The 15,256-nt window shown below is 35.2% G+C and overlaps 1 protein-coding gene across 2 annotated transcripts in view; it reads left to right on the forward strand.

Annotated features, from left to right (window-relative positions):
* The window catches only part of LOC121418454 (nucleolar protein dao-5-like), a 30,308-nt gene extending 21,132 nt beyond the window's left edge, over window positions 1-9,176 (forward strand). For both annotated transcript variants that reach the window (XM_041612340.1, XM_041612341.1), the window contains 4 exons: window positions 364-501; window positions 5,775-5,846; window positions 6,991-7,089; window positions 8,715-9,176. In XM_041612340.1, the coding sequence (XP_041468274.1) occupies window positions 364-501; window positions 5,775-5,846; window positions 6,991-7,089; window positions 8,715-8,922 (517 nt within the window). In that variant the 3' untranslated portion in view covers window positions 8,923-9,176. The remainder of the gene's footprint in view (window positions 1-363; window positions 502-5,774; window positions 5,847-6,990; window positions 7,090-8,714) is intronic.
* The last annotated feature ends 6,080 nt before the right edge of the window (window positions 9,177-15,256 follow it).

The raw sequence follows: 15,256 nt of genomic DNA on the forward strand, positions 1-15,256 counted from the left end.
GTTTTAAGATCATCTTCATGAATTGATTTTTATAAAGCTGCACTGGCTTGCTTTCAAAGAATGTACTTCCCTATACTACATTTAGGGTGAAAATTTTTATTTAAAAACAAAGAATAGGAAATTATCCATTAATAGTAATAAGATCACTTACCTAGGCATTTCTATGCATATCAGTTGCATGTATGAAAGGTAATGTTTTAATGTCTGAGTGTAAACTTGAAAATTTACTTGAGGATTTCTCTAAACGGTGCATTTTGTAAACAAAAAAGTAAACAATTTGCGTAGGTTTAATGTGAATAATTGTATCTAGTTTATGCTTGTATTCTCATGATTTTATATTTTTTGTACTCTGCATAAATCCAGGGATTCTCAGAAGCGCCCAACAACGAGTGCCGCAGTGAGTTCACCTAGTAAGAAACCTGCCGCAGTCGGTTCACCCAGTAAGAAATTTACTGCAGGTGCAAGCAGCTCCATGGCTACTAAGAAGCCAGCAACCTCCAAGTAAGTTACATTTTAAGATAAATTATGTGCATTTTGCAAGACATTTGGGTAATACCTTGGTCACATTTGCTCTACGGCGGCCGTACTGCGAGTCGAAAACAGCCGCTTTATCAATTTTAATTTAAGCCACCTATATAATTGGTACAAAAAAATGTTAAAACGGCAGTTTTTGACTCGCTGTACGGCTGCCGTAGAGCAAATGTGACCAAGTTATAAGTTGCACCCTAATTGAGACACCACTCATTCTTGCTAAACCTGACGTATTTGGTCCACCACAGTGTACTCCTTACCTTACTGCTTGCTTTATTGATTAAATCTTTATTCGTCCCTGCTATTTGATTTCATCATCCAGTACTTAAATTATTCAATTCTTACAGTGCATGCTATGTCCAAGGAAGAGTGTTGGACCAACAGGCCTCCCATGACAATGAACATTGGCAGCACTTGTATTGGGAAAGGCACAAAGTAAATGTGATTCTAATATTAGGGCTATCTATGTTTCAGTGGTGGATCACTGGAGTGTTTCTCTTGGCAAATAGTCAGTGATTTTCACAGTTTTTATTGTTCTGGCCAATCAGATGCAAGGTCATGTGATCACATATTTATTCATTTATTTATTTGTTTGTTTATTAATGTATTTATTTATTTGAGAATTTTTTGTCTCGCCTACATAGCAGAGCGAGACTATATGTAGGCGCCGCTTTTCCGACGGCGGCGTCGTCGTCAATATTGAAATCTTAACCAAGGTTAAGTTTTTGAAACGTCATCATAACTTAGAAAGTATATGGACCTAGTTCACGAAACCTGGACATAAGGACCATATTAGGGTAATCAATATCAAAATTTTAACCAAGGTTAAGTTTTTGAAATGTTGTCATAACTTTGAAAGTATTGACCTAGTTCATAGAACTTAGACATAGGGCAATAGTGTATCCTTAAACATCCTACCTGAGTTTCAGTTCACATGATTATGGTCAAAGGTCACTTAGGGTCAACAAACTTTGGCCATGTTGGGGTTATTTGAGGAATTATCATTATAACTTTAAAAGTTTATGAAACTTAGACATAAGAGCAACCATGTATCCTTGAACATCCTATGCTAGTTTCAGGTCACATGACCAAGGTCAAAGGTCATCTAGGTATAGGAGGATTAGTCATCATAACTTTGAAACTTCATGAATCTAGTTCATGAAACTTGGACATAAGAGCAATCAAGTATCTTTGAACATCCTATGCTAGTTTCAGGTCACATGACCAAGGTCGAAGGTCATCTAGGGTCAACAAACTTTGATAATGTTAGGGATATTTGTGGAATTGTCATCATAACTTTAAATTCTATGGATCTAGTTTATGAAACTTGGACATAAGAGCAGCAATGTATCCCTGAATATTCTGTGTGCGTTTGAGGAACATGGTAAAGGTCAATGAACTCTGGCCGTGTTGGGAGTATGTGTTGAATTGGCATCATGGTTTAGGAAGTTTATGTATCTAGCTCATGAAACATAGACGTTAGCGTAACCAAGTATGAATGTATGAATGATTGTGTTGCACATGTCTTAGGTCACATGATCATGGTCAATTGTCATTTCGGGTCAATGGACACAAAATTTTATTATCATGCTAGTGTATTCTTCTGTGAATAATTATTCATTAGCTGTTTTCAAAGGAAAAACTGCTGCTATATTGAATTGCATAATGCAGGCGAGACTACTAGAGGCATTCCACTTGTTAATTAATTAATTGATCAAATACTCAATTAATCTAAAAAATAATTTAATATTTTGTTATTTATTTATTCCTTCATTTTTTCAGATCTTTATACAGGGTGGCTTATCACCAACGTGGTGGTCTTGTGGCCCTGTTAAAAAATCAACAGTAACAAATTGCAGTAATAATAAACAAATGATAAAAAAAAATATGACACAGTAATTATAAACAATATCTACATAAATCATACAGAAGTATATAAACATGTATAAAGAATAATCATTGGCAACCTTGTTAATTATACCTATGTGATATTCAACTTTGATGATTTTACTAGAACTTTTGAATTTTGATTTTTTTTTTTAACTAACATAGAATGATATATGTAAATTTGAAAAAAAAATCATAAACCAAATATAAAAAAATAACCCTTGTTTGAAAAAAAATACATATAAATGGTTTCTTTTAAAATGTTGAATATGCTTTTCTCAAGGAATTCATTTACAACTCATCTGCAGTTAGTGAAGATTTAAGAGTGTGTTTAACACTTTGTAAAGTAGCTGACATTTTAAGAGAACTTTTAAGTTAGGTCCATACTGTACTTCCTGAAATTGTAGGAGTATGTTTGTGCTTATCTTGCCTAAATTTAGGGTTTCAGAATGTCTTGTCGTGTGATCATGTATTTAACTGACATGATTTTAATTATTCTTTAAGTAAGTTTATTCCATAGCATGCATTGATTTATACATCATCACTGCACGTCCAAACGGGAAACGTGTCTGGTTAGGGATCCAACCTATTCTTTTGAACATATATGTATCTTTTAAAGAAACATCAACTCCTCCCAACACTATACTTGCAGCTCGTTTTTTTTTAAGCTTTTCTTATTTGATAATTTGTCTTTAAAATCTCTCTGACATGATAGCCTTTTATGGCAAGGAGTGTGTCCACAAAGGATCGGGTACAAAGGTTAGGTCTCATGTGTATTCAAGTCACTTTTTTGGTACAGCTTTTCTGATGATTGTAATATACGGTCCTGTCGAGGAAGTTGTTTGCTGAAGTGAAAGATCATGAAATCTAAAACTCATGACACTTATGTCATCAAGGAATCGCCTTTCTACTTCCTGCCTTTTATTTTTATTTGTCTCAATTTGGCAAAATTGTGTAAATATTGCGGACAGAGAGAAGAGTCTCCTGACCTGACTTGAATTAAGAGAGCTGTCCTTGTAGTGGAGTATTGCTTAGTAATGGATGGACTTTGACTACGTGTACAAGGTAGATTTATACAAGTACCCCCGGTACTGCATAGAAAGTATGGTACATGGTTTGGTACATAGACTGGTAATAATCACTGGTATTAATAATGATAATGATAATAGGCAATTGTATCGTGCCATCTACATGTATCTAGAAACAATCTATTCCGAGGCGCATTGTTATTATTATTTATTAACTCGGCTTTAGCTCGAGCTGCCTTTCAGCTCTTGTGCATTCAATTACTGCATAGAAAGTACAGTACATACATGTAGATTGGTATTGTCATGAGAAAGTGTGATATTTGATAAGAGGAGATGTGTCTGGCAGATATCTGTGTATTTTGGTTTGACATGTTAACGCTGTGTCTGAATAGTGATCAGTGTATTATGATTGATGATCAAATACCGACAACTGAAAAACATATAATATCATATGCCATCATTTTAATTTCATTTGGGTTCCATCCTTTTAGTATCAACAAACTTTTCATTAAAGTTATACCGGTGACCAGTAGACTCAATACTGCAGAGTGGCCCACCATTGAGCTCAAACCATATGGCCTGTGAAATTGTATCTATCCTGGTTAGGTTAGGATAGGTTGACCACTTGAAACAGACTCTACCCCCCCCCCCTCCCTCCCTTTCATATTTGTTTGCTTGCTACATTTTTTTTTCATTTAAATGGGAACTCTGGGCTGAAAATAATTAAAAATTGAAAAAATTGTATTTTAGAAAATTATGTGTACAAAAGTATGATTGTCTCTCTTGTAACTAAGTAAGTTGCAGCAAAGATTATCTTACAGATTGCATCAGTTGTCAATCCAAATCTTGTTCATTCTTGGTGGACAAAATTTGAATGAATATAATATCATATAATAATAATATAGGGTATTTATATTGCGCACATATCCACCTTGTTAGGTGCTCAAGGCGCTCCTATATTACCCAGCTAAGTTAGGCGTTCATAGCGCACACAACTTTAATAATTAAATACAGAAGAACAAGGGGACTGTGACATCTTCAGCTTGCTCATTGCATATTCATAGGAAATGCAATTGTTACAAAGAAATAATAAATAGCATTATGATGTCATAACTTTGTTAGTTCTTGTCCAATTTCGATGAAATTTTCAGTGTTTTTGTCTCACCTGCATAGCAGAGTGAGACTATAGGCGCCGCTTTTCCGACGGCGGCGGCATCAACATCAAATCCTAACCTACTGAACATCCTATTAGAGTTTCACGTCAGATGACCAAGGTCAAAGGTCATTTAGGGTCAATGAACTTAGACCATGTTGAAGGAATCAACATCAAAATCTTAACCTGAGGTTAAGTTTTTGAAATGACATCATAAATTAGAAAGCATATGAACCTAGTTCATGAAACTTGATCATAAGGTTAATCAAGTATTACTGAATATTCTGTCAGAGTTTCATGTCACATGACCAAGGTCAAAGGTCATTTAGGGTCAATGAACTTTGGCCGATTTGGGGGTATCTGTTGAATAACAATCAAAACTTTAAAAGGTTTTGGATCTGATTCATAAAACTTGGACATAATAGTAATCAAGTATCACTGAACATCCTGTGCAAGTTTCAGGTCACATGATCAAGGTCAAAGGTCATTTAGGGTCAATGAACTTTGGCCGAATTGGGGGTATTTGTTGAATTACCATCATAACTTTGAAAGTATGTTGGACTAGTTCATAAAACTTGGACATAAGAGTAATCAAGTATCACTGAACATCCTGTGCGCATTTTAGGTCACATGACCAAGGTCAAAGGTCAATGAACTTTGGCCATAATGGGGGTATCTGTTGAATTACCATCATAACTTTGCAAGTTTATTGATCTGACTTTTGAAACTTGGACATAAGAGTAATCAAGTATCACTGAATATCCTGTGCAAGTTTCAGGTCACATGATCAAGGTCAAAGGTCATGTGAGGTCAATGAATTTTGGCCACATTGGGGGTGTTTGTTGAATTACCATCCTATCTCTGTAAGTATATTGGTCTAGTTCATAAAACGTGGAAATAAGAGTAACCAAGTATCACTGAACATCTTGTGGAGTTATAGTAGTTTTCAAAGTCAGCACTGCTGCTATGTTGAATCGCGTGATGCAGGTGAGACGGCCAGAGGCATTCCACTTGTATTTGTCTTATTTTACTTTATCTGTTCAAATAATATTTTCAGCCTGGAATACAATTTTAATGAAATTTGTTGGTGGCTTACATTTGCATTTTTTAAAATAGAATTATCACATTTCCTGCTGGAAGGCCTATTATCTTACCAAGTGTTCATTTCATTTCAGATCTGCAATGCCCTCCAAGAAGACACCCAGTGGTCCCAAGAAACAAGCTTATTCTTCACCAGTGAAATCAAAGTAAGAATAATGCTATTACAAATTTGTCCCTTCGTTTCTCCTCTGTTGACCCCTTTTGTATGTATATAAGCATCTAAACATGAATTTGAACATATGGAGGCCCCTCAGCATGAAATGAATTACCAGGTTAATTTTGATATCAGTACTCAGAAGCCAGCCACCAAGTGCTGGAAGCAAATAGTGAGTGACAGACATCATCAACTCTCTCATGTGCATGCCACTAAGTTGTGAATATCACTGTTTTGTGAAAAATAAGCGAAACTTCAAAATGCCATAACTTTCTTACTTTACATCTGATTTTGATGAAATTTTCAGCGTTATGCTTGTTTGTTTTTTTTCTCTATTTATTCAAATCAAAAATTTTCTGGGGTGGACTTAACCTTTTGATAAAAGACGAAAATACTATTGAGACCATTTTTTGCGGGGGGGGGGGGGGGACTGCTTGGAAATTTTACAGAGATAGTACAGTGTACACATACGCATTAGTATACCCTGATAGTCAAATATGATTTTCTCTTTGTTCTTTGGAGCTTTCATCAGTGAAATCCTTCTATATTCAATCAAGTACTGGTGTTGATTATTGGTTATAAATGATTTACGTCATACGTCAACCCTGACCCTTTTTCAAGCACTGCAAAAATAACTAAGTGAAACTATTTATGGTTTCAAGGGAGCAGGTCACATATAGCCAGGGTAGGAAATAAATTTCATTTTTTAGGGGCTATCTCTTCCTCGACTTTGGGGCAATTGTGGAATTGGGGGGTTATTTATTTCATTTTAAGGGCTACTTTTTAGGGGCATCAAACGTTTATGCAGTAGCCTTAAATGCAAATATCGTTCTGCTGTAATATTGGATACTGTTTGTGACAGATCTCTAAAAAGAATGGTTGCCTCCAAAAAGCATGCGGGGGGGGGGGGGGATTTTAGGGGCTATTTGGGCTCTCATGACGGCGAAATTGCCCGTCGCCATCATGTATTTCCTATGCTGCTAATTAGCACACTTTTAACCAGGCACCATTATAAGAATTTGAGTTTAAGATGCCCTTTTTGATAAATGTTTTAGATACTCTTATTTCAATTATTGTTGTTTGAATTATAAGAATTGCTTACATCCATGTAATCATGTTTCATTGTTTCATTTGAGTTATCCTGTATATAGCCCACCATCATCTCACACCAGTACCACCGAAGCTAAAGGACCAGACCCATCATTGGTCCAAGGACCTGATAGAAACAATCTCCTGTGAGTTCAATTTCTTTGTCTTATTCTTTTAAAGGGATGGTCCGGGCTGAAAGTATTTATAGCTTAATAAATAGAGTAGAATTCACTGAGCAAAATGCCAAAAATGTCATCAAAATCGGATAACAAATAACAAACTTATTGAATTTCAAAGTTTAGCAATATTTTGTGAAAACAGTCGTCATGAATATTCATTTTTCTGGGCTGATGATGTCACATCCCCACATGTTCTTTTGTATTTTATTATATGAAAATAGGTTTATTCAAATTTTTTCCTCTAAGAACTAGAAGAGTTGGATTGACATCTGATTTTTTGCATTAGATATTTATTGCTGCAACTTATTTCATTTTAAGGGAGGCATATTATTCACAAAAGTATGAAATAATGTAAAAAAATTATGATTTTATGTAATAACATAAGAAAACAAAAAAGTGGAGATGTGACATCATCAGCCGACCTAATGAATATTCATGATTGTTTTCACAAAATATTGCTGAACTTTGAACTTCAATAACTTTATTATTTGTCATCCGATTTTGATGAAATTTTTGGCATTTTGCTCAGTGAATTTTACTCTGTGTATTCAGATATAAATATTTTCAGCCCGGACCATCCCTGTCAGGACAGTGATTTTGCGTTTTCTGGTAAATCAAAACGGAAAATCAGTTTTGGTTCTTTACTTTTTCCCTGAAAATTCATGTTTTTGCTGTGAACTTTTTCTATAACAAATAAGAATTTCTATTTGCTTTAGATCAAGTTTGAAATGAAAATTGCAAGTTTTCATAAGTTGAATAGACCATTTATTAAAAATAGAAAATCACTGTCCCTATTCTTTGAAAAGTGATAAGTAAAAAGTAATTTTTGTTCTTGGTGCAATCGTAAAAATTTAGATGGACATTTTCTATGAAGGATTGGTAGCAAGCAATGGAGTTTCAAAATATAGCTTTATTTTATTTTTTCTTATTATTTTGTTGTCCTATTATTTGTGGCTAATGAATACAAGGATGCAAACAGCAAGGATTATTAAGATTGTTTGGGAGTGCAGTATCTGAAAATTGAGAACAAAATCTCTCCACGATTACATTGATCTCGTTGTTTTGCTTACACTTTTGATCTATGAAATTTTAGTTGTCAAGTTTTGAGTGATGTCACTAATCAATGCCCTGTACCATGAGATTGATCAAAGAAAAAAAAATACAATTGATCGCATTGACCGTACTATACATAATCATTACCATCAATCATAGTATTAAGCATACAATGGATTGCTAAATTTTGTGTTACCGGACTCAAGACACTGAAACAATTGTTGGGGTGTTGTGGTCTCGTGGTTCTGACTCTTGCCTTTAAACAGAGGGTCGTGTATTTTAATCCCTGCCATGTTGTAAAATCTTTCAGCAAAAATTGATCCACATAATACTGCTCTCAACCCAGGTAAGGCGAATAGGTACCAGGCAGTATTAATTCCTTGAAGGCGCCAAGCTCCTTAAGCAGTTGAAGCTAAAGTTGGGGTAATCTAGTGCACCATTGAATAGGTAACTAGGTCATTGGTGCCTTGAAATGATATATTAATATGTATTATTATCGTACAATTTCATGAAAGACTCATTCATTTTTTTCCTTGCAGGCAAGATTATATGCAGAACATGGGGCCCAATCCGGAATACCTCGCTGGACCAAACAAAGAGAATATCATTGGACCTGTGGAGAAGACCGGCAGAGATCCCACACTTGTAGCAGGACCAGACCAGAACAACTGCAATGGACCAGAACCTAATCTTGCCAAGGGGTCTATGTATACAAGAACCAGTGGTCCACTGTCTACAGAGCTATGAGTCTGTTGTGCTAGGATATGATTCTAAAAGAGGGTGAAAACCTCTGAAACCAGTTGAGTTGTTGAAAACAAATCAATAAAAGATTTAGAAAAATTCAATAAATTACTAATAAAGCTACGAGCATTAAAATGTCCAGAACGCTACTTCTATGATGGATATCCTCCCATTAGCAATGCCACTGTGATCTGTGATGTTATAGTTTTGGGGAAGAGAAAAATTAACTCAGCTATGAGAAAACCTGTGATTAGTGGCTACTAAAATTGTTCCCCATTTGAAAGGAATATATGTCAATAAAGAACCTCTCTAGAAAGGCCACCTGTCTTCAGTGGTCACTTTTCTGTGTTTCTTGGGGGCCTTATAGACAGGTTTGACAGTACTTCCCATTGATGTAGTCTTGATAAATGTTTCCTGGCAATGGATTTCCTATGTCAATATCTCAATGTAGTTATGATATCAGCAATGTTGCAACACATACTCTAGCTCTCTGTGCTTAGCTTGGCATACAGCATCTATGAAGTTTGAGCAATGTCAGTTGACATACTTCTGTGTTATAGACAGTGCAATGCGTCAAAGCTTGACACTATATGACAGTATTAAAGTGTGGTCATTGACTTGTCATATATGACAATATGTATTACATGTGCAATGTATAATCTTGACTTAAACACAATACCAATCAAGGGCGCCGGAAGCGGGGGGGCAGGGGGGGCACTTGGCCCCCCAAATAAAATTTGGGGGGGGGGCAAAACGAGATTTTGCCCCCCCCCAACGTGCCCCCCTGAAAGATGAAAAATGATAAATTATTTTAGGACAAAAGTAAATGAAGGCACTTTTCTGCCTGAAAATTGTCATTTCCATTGTCAAAATGAAAAAAATTTGCCCCTGACGGGGCAAATACATGATCATAGTAAGCCTCGCGTCTTTTGACGAACAGTTCCTCTGTGAAACATAGCTTTGATAAGCCCCTTTTCCATCTTATTACAGTGTGATAACGTTTAACCTTTTAATGAATACATTTCAGACTAAAAGCGAATGGCAAATTGATAGTGGTCCACCAATGATTAGGTTTATAATTCTATGATGCTGGCTGTGTCGTCTAACAAACGCGCGGTCGCCCAGAAACGCTCAGACCGGACCCGATATAACTAACGCGCGTGAACACTACTTACTCGAGTAAGATATGGAATCTATGTCATAGCTGTCAAGCCCAGAAACCATAACATCTCGAGAAACTTGTTTCAATTATTTCATTTTCAACTAAATATAAATTGAGTTAATACAGTGATAACAAGAGAGCGGTGTTGGCTCAGTCGGTAACGCGTCTGCCCGTCGAAGTCGAAGCAAAGATCGTAGGTTCGAGTCCACCCTTGGCGGATGACTGAAGTCAGTGCGTTGTGTGTAAACGTCTCTCCCATGTTTCATAGATGCAGGCTATGTTACAATGGAAAACACTCCGTCCCTCGAATAGGACGTTAAATGGAGGCCCCGTGTAGAGGAGAGTCACCACCTTGGCACGTTAAGAACCCACTGCACTATTCGTATAAGAGTAGGGGGAAACCCCGGTGTCGAGGTCCACCTGCACCCCCCCCCCCATCAGTTATATCGGGAGGAGAGACCTGTGGATCATAGTGATTCAGTTCACTTTTCGCCTCCCAGGCACAGGTGACGCCAAACAAATAATAATAACAATTCAGTGCCCTAAAGAAAATACCAAGGTCATTTCAACTCAATATAGACATGTTATCAGAAAATTACACTCAGAATAATCATGTGTAGAGGATTATAATTTATAATTTGTAAAAATGGTGAATCCCACTCGAAAGCAACTTAGAGATAATGTTTAGACATGAAAAAAATAAAATCATCTGTGAAAGTGTCTTCTTGACCGGAAGATATTATCCGAGATATGAATAAAAATGTAAAGAATATAAAAGAAAAAAATAAGCGTTACAGTAGTGCTCTACTATAAAAAAAATCTTAAGATATTTTCACAGCCCCGTATTTCCTCTATTCCTTTTCATTGGCATGATTGGAAGGCGTTTTGTCTGATACTATTTCAGCTCATATATAGCACTTATGTATTTTAGATTCCAAAACTTCTTCCCATTACCTGTTACTAATCAGATCGAGATGGCAGCTATGTTCTCTGGTTCATCCCAGCTTTTGTTATTCATGGACGTTTGCAAAAATAAAAAAAAACATCCCGGGAGTGGGTGGGGCTGCAGACCTAAATTTTCGAAGAAACGTAAGAGCGAGGGGATTTGTGATGGGAGAGCTTTTGCATTTTCTAGAATGAAATTGAAGGATTTCGTGCACACTTTTGGTGAATTTTGCCCTCTCGATCGGCGGCCCCGGCTGCGTACGGTCATGTTTGTCATCTTAAACATGTTAAAGTCTTTAAAAGGCCTATATTACACTGGTTTGAAACAATTTCGTTTGCAATAAGGCTCGCAATTTGCTGGAACTGCGACCCTGGTCATGAAGAAACACCAGGCTGGGTCAGAAGGGAGGAAACAGAAGGAGCAAAAAGAACTCCAAGACTGTTTAATTCTCAAGAAATTTATTTTTGAATGCACTTAGAAACGCAACTTTTATACTCCATTTTACACAAAATCCTTACCGTGGGGGGGGTCCCATAGCCTCTCCCGCTCGATCGCTTCGGTATCTCACGCTGTCAAAAATATTGTGCCCCCTTCGGGATTTTGCCCCCCCAAAACTGAAAGTGTTCCGGCGCGCCTGATACCAATGTGTGCCAGTGTCTGAAAATATACACTATGTTGATATAAATCATTGTATGTGTCGTTGGCTGTGAGGCATTTTGATAGTTGTAGATTGTTCATTCCAACCACAAATTACAATTTTTCTCATACTAGTATCACGAAAAAGGGAAAGTATGTGTCATGAAAGTTTTAGACCTCTATAATATTTATTGTTACTAAATATATATATACATATATATATATATATATATATATATATATATATATATATATATATATATATATATATATATATACTACGATTCTCTTTCCTTTTTTTGCATCCTTTTAAAATACTTCCAAAATGTATATAGTCCCTTTTTTACTATTTATCCTTCATTAAGCATGCATTAATAATTCATTGGGACAAAAATAATTTTGAGCTTTATTAAGATGTAAAGGGAAAACAGACACGATTTTATAAGAAATAGTTTGGTGGTAGTAAGCTTCAGATTTTTGCTATAAAAATGAGAGTGAAAATATGAAGATTGGTTTATTGCTTTCTTGAAGTACAAGATGCAGAAGAAGTTAGGATAGCTTCTTACAGTGGAGTCCTGTGGCCCTTCGGATTAGTCTATGGACTTTCAAACAGAGGATTGTGGGTTCAAATCCCAGCCATGGTGTAATTTCTTTCAGCAAGAAACTATTTTGCTGTGTGTACCATTCAACCCAGGCGTGGTAATGGGTACCCAGCAGGATTAATTCCTTGAATGCACTGAATTCTACTGAGAAAGTGGTAGCTCAAGCTAAAACTGGGGTAATAATAATTTTGCTTTGTATCCACTGGCAAAAGCGCTATATAAATCCAGCTATTTTTATAGATGTTATTACAGAGCAACTCATTCAGCAGGAGTTGAGTCAATAGGGAGGTTATGATTTCTCACGCTTTGCACAGAAAAAGTTGGAGAAAGCAAGCTTATTGCGCAGAGATTCTGCTTCATGGGCTTGGTTTTATGTTCTTAAGCTTGCTGCACACTACACAATCTGACTGAAACACAAATTTGAGCAAATCACATTGTGCATTACATATGAAAGTTCCAAAGAGTAAAATTATTTTATTTGAAGTTCGGCATAAGGCAAGGAATACTAAAACCAGAATTTTACTTCGCTCCAGTACTTGCGATTGGAGTAAAGCCCAAATTGACTTCAAGTTGCAGCTGATGATGATGTAATAATCATTCCCCTTCTTCTTCTTCTGGAAACAGTACAGTCCACCGTCTGGTGTATTGTCGTACCCTGTTTGAAAGTGAATTCGTTTGTTTTTTATTCCTATGGGAGGCTTGTAACACACTGGAATTTTTATTTTGTTTTCTATACCACTATTCAGAACTTTGATTATTCAGATTTTATAGGTTGGAATATTCATATATCAAATGGTCATGCAATTTCTTTTCAAATCTGGGCGCGTCTTACTAAGAGTTACGAGTGATCCAATCAATCGTAACTCTATGGAAATCCATCAGTGTTATAATTTTTCTGCAGGAAATTTGCACAATGTCCTGTGTAAACAAAGAGAAGCACAGGGAATTTTCAGGAAAACAATGAATGCATGAATATACATCATAGCTAGAAAAGATTTTGTACAAACATGCATAATAGGTGTTGACGTTGCTGGCCGTCCATAGTTGCGATTGATTGGATTGATCACAACTCTTTGTAAGATGGGGCCCAGATCACATTTGCTTCTGTAGTGTGAGCGTTCTCTAATTCCAGTTTTGGATGAGTGAAGGCTTTTAGTACAATTGGGATACTAACTGTGATAACTACAAAGATGTACGAGTTGACTATATTGTACTTTTGAAATTGTAACATTCATTAGACTTTTAATTGATTATTGCATATACTTCCAAGTGATATTGGATTATGACATGTATTTTACATATATTTTTTACATTCATATTCTTTTTGGATTAAATGTTTTTATTACCTGATATTGATGAATTTCATATTTAATCATTTTGAAAATAAGTTGTCTCTTTTAAGAATCCTTTTAAAATGTTAGTGTAAAAAATATAGTATTGATATTGTTAATAAGCATTCTTAGTGTTTGATGTCGTATAGAATTTATGTTATGTACAGATATATATGTATAAATGTATTTTATTTTGTAAATGTGCATTATCCATATAGTGTCAAATATATTATGATATAATGTATTTTCTTTGTCAGGCATGTATTATTTATACAAGTAGCAAAAGGAAGTAGATGTAATAACATGTCTAGAAACTTCCAAAATATTTGTGATTCAATATCATGAAAAATATATACATGTATATACTTCATTCATAAATTCACAAATTGTAAAAAATCATAGCCATATAAGTACAGTTTATATGTACAATATTTTAGTATACCAACTTACAATTGAGAATATGGAAGACCAATTTTGAAATATATGAATGGAATATAAAAAATAAGGGTGAGTAAAATTTGTGAGTGAAGATAATACTTTGGACAGAATTAGTATAGCCTTTACAATTGTTAGAAATCAGGAGAACATTTTATGAATCGATTTGATAATGATATCACTATGAAAGTCTAATTTGCATTTGAATGGCAAAGAGCAAAGTTTGTTATTCATGCTGTCTGAAATGGTCTTAAATCATTTGGCTAAGTACCGTTAAATAGATTTATACCTATTACATTTCTTTTGTGACCCAATATTCTGATTCACTGAAACATTTTGACCCATTTTTGGTAGGATTTTTTTTATCCATGTAGCCAAATGGCTGCAATGTTAAATTTGATAAGATTACTAAAAATTTATAACCAGAATAATTAGTAAAAAAGGGGCTATGTTGATGATATGATGATGATGGTGGTGATATGATGATAATGGAGGTTATAATGATGATAATGATGGATTCAATGAAGCAAGGTTATGTTGATGGTGTTGATGGAGGTTGTGATGATGATAATGAAAGTTATGATGATGATGACAATGATAAAGTACATACAAAATGAATGTTATGTTGGTGATGATGATGATGGATGTTATGGTGATGGTGATGATTGAGGTTTTAATAATGATGAAGGATGTAATTAAGGTTATGTTGATGGAGGTTATGGTGTTGATAATGAAGGATGCAATGAAGCAAGGTTATGTTGATGGTGTTGATGATGGAGGTTGTGATGATGATAATTGAGGTTTTGATAATGATGAAGGATTTAATGAAGGTTATGTTGATGATGATGGAGGTAATAATGTTGGTAATGATGATAATGAAGAATGTATGATGATGATTATGATGAAAACACTTGATGATTGTGATAATGGGGAGCTCTTGATTTCTTTACCAATGACATATGTGTCATGAATGAGAAATCTGAAAATCCTTATTCATGCTAATGGTAATGATGGTGATGGCAATTATAAGGAGAGCGAAGTGAATCAGTAATGTAATAATGACTTTTAAAAAGTTTTCTTATATTTTGCCTGTCTTCTATCTTTTTCCCATTCCTTTCATTTCAAATAGACTTTGTTTTATCATCTACCAAAATATGTCGATCTCTGTAACAAACTTATGATTTCATTAATTTATAGTGCAGCCTATTTTGGAAGCTGCATTGGATCA

The sequence above is a fragment of the Lytechinus variegatus genome, chromosome 7 (assembly GCF_018143015.1).
Source record: "Lytechinus variegatus isolate NC3 chromosome 7, Lvar_3.0, whole genome shotgun sequence".
In the NCBI taxonomy this organism is placed as follows: Eukaryota; Metazoa; Echinodermata; class Echinoidea; order Temnopleuroida; family Toxopneustidae; genus Lytechinus; species Lytechinus variegatus.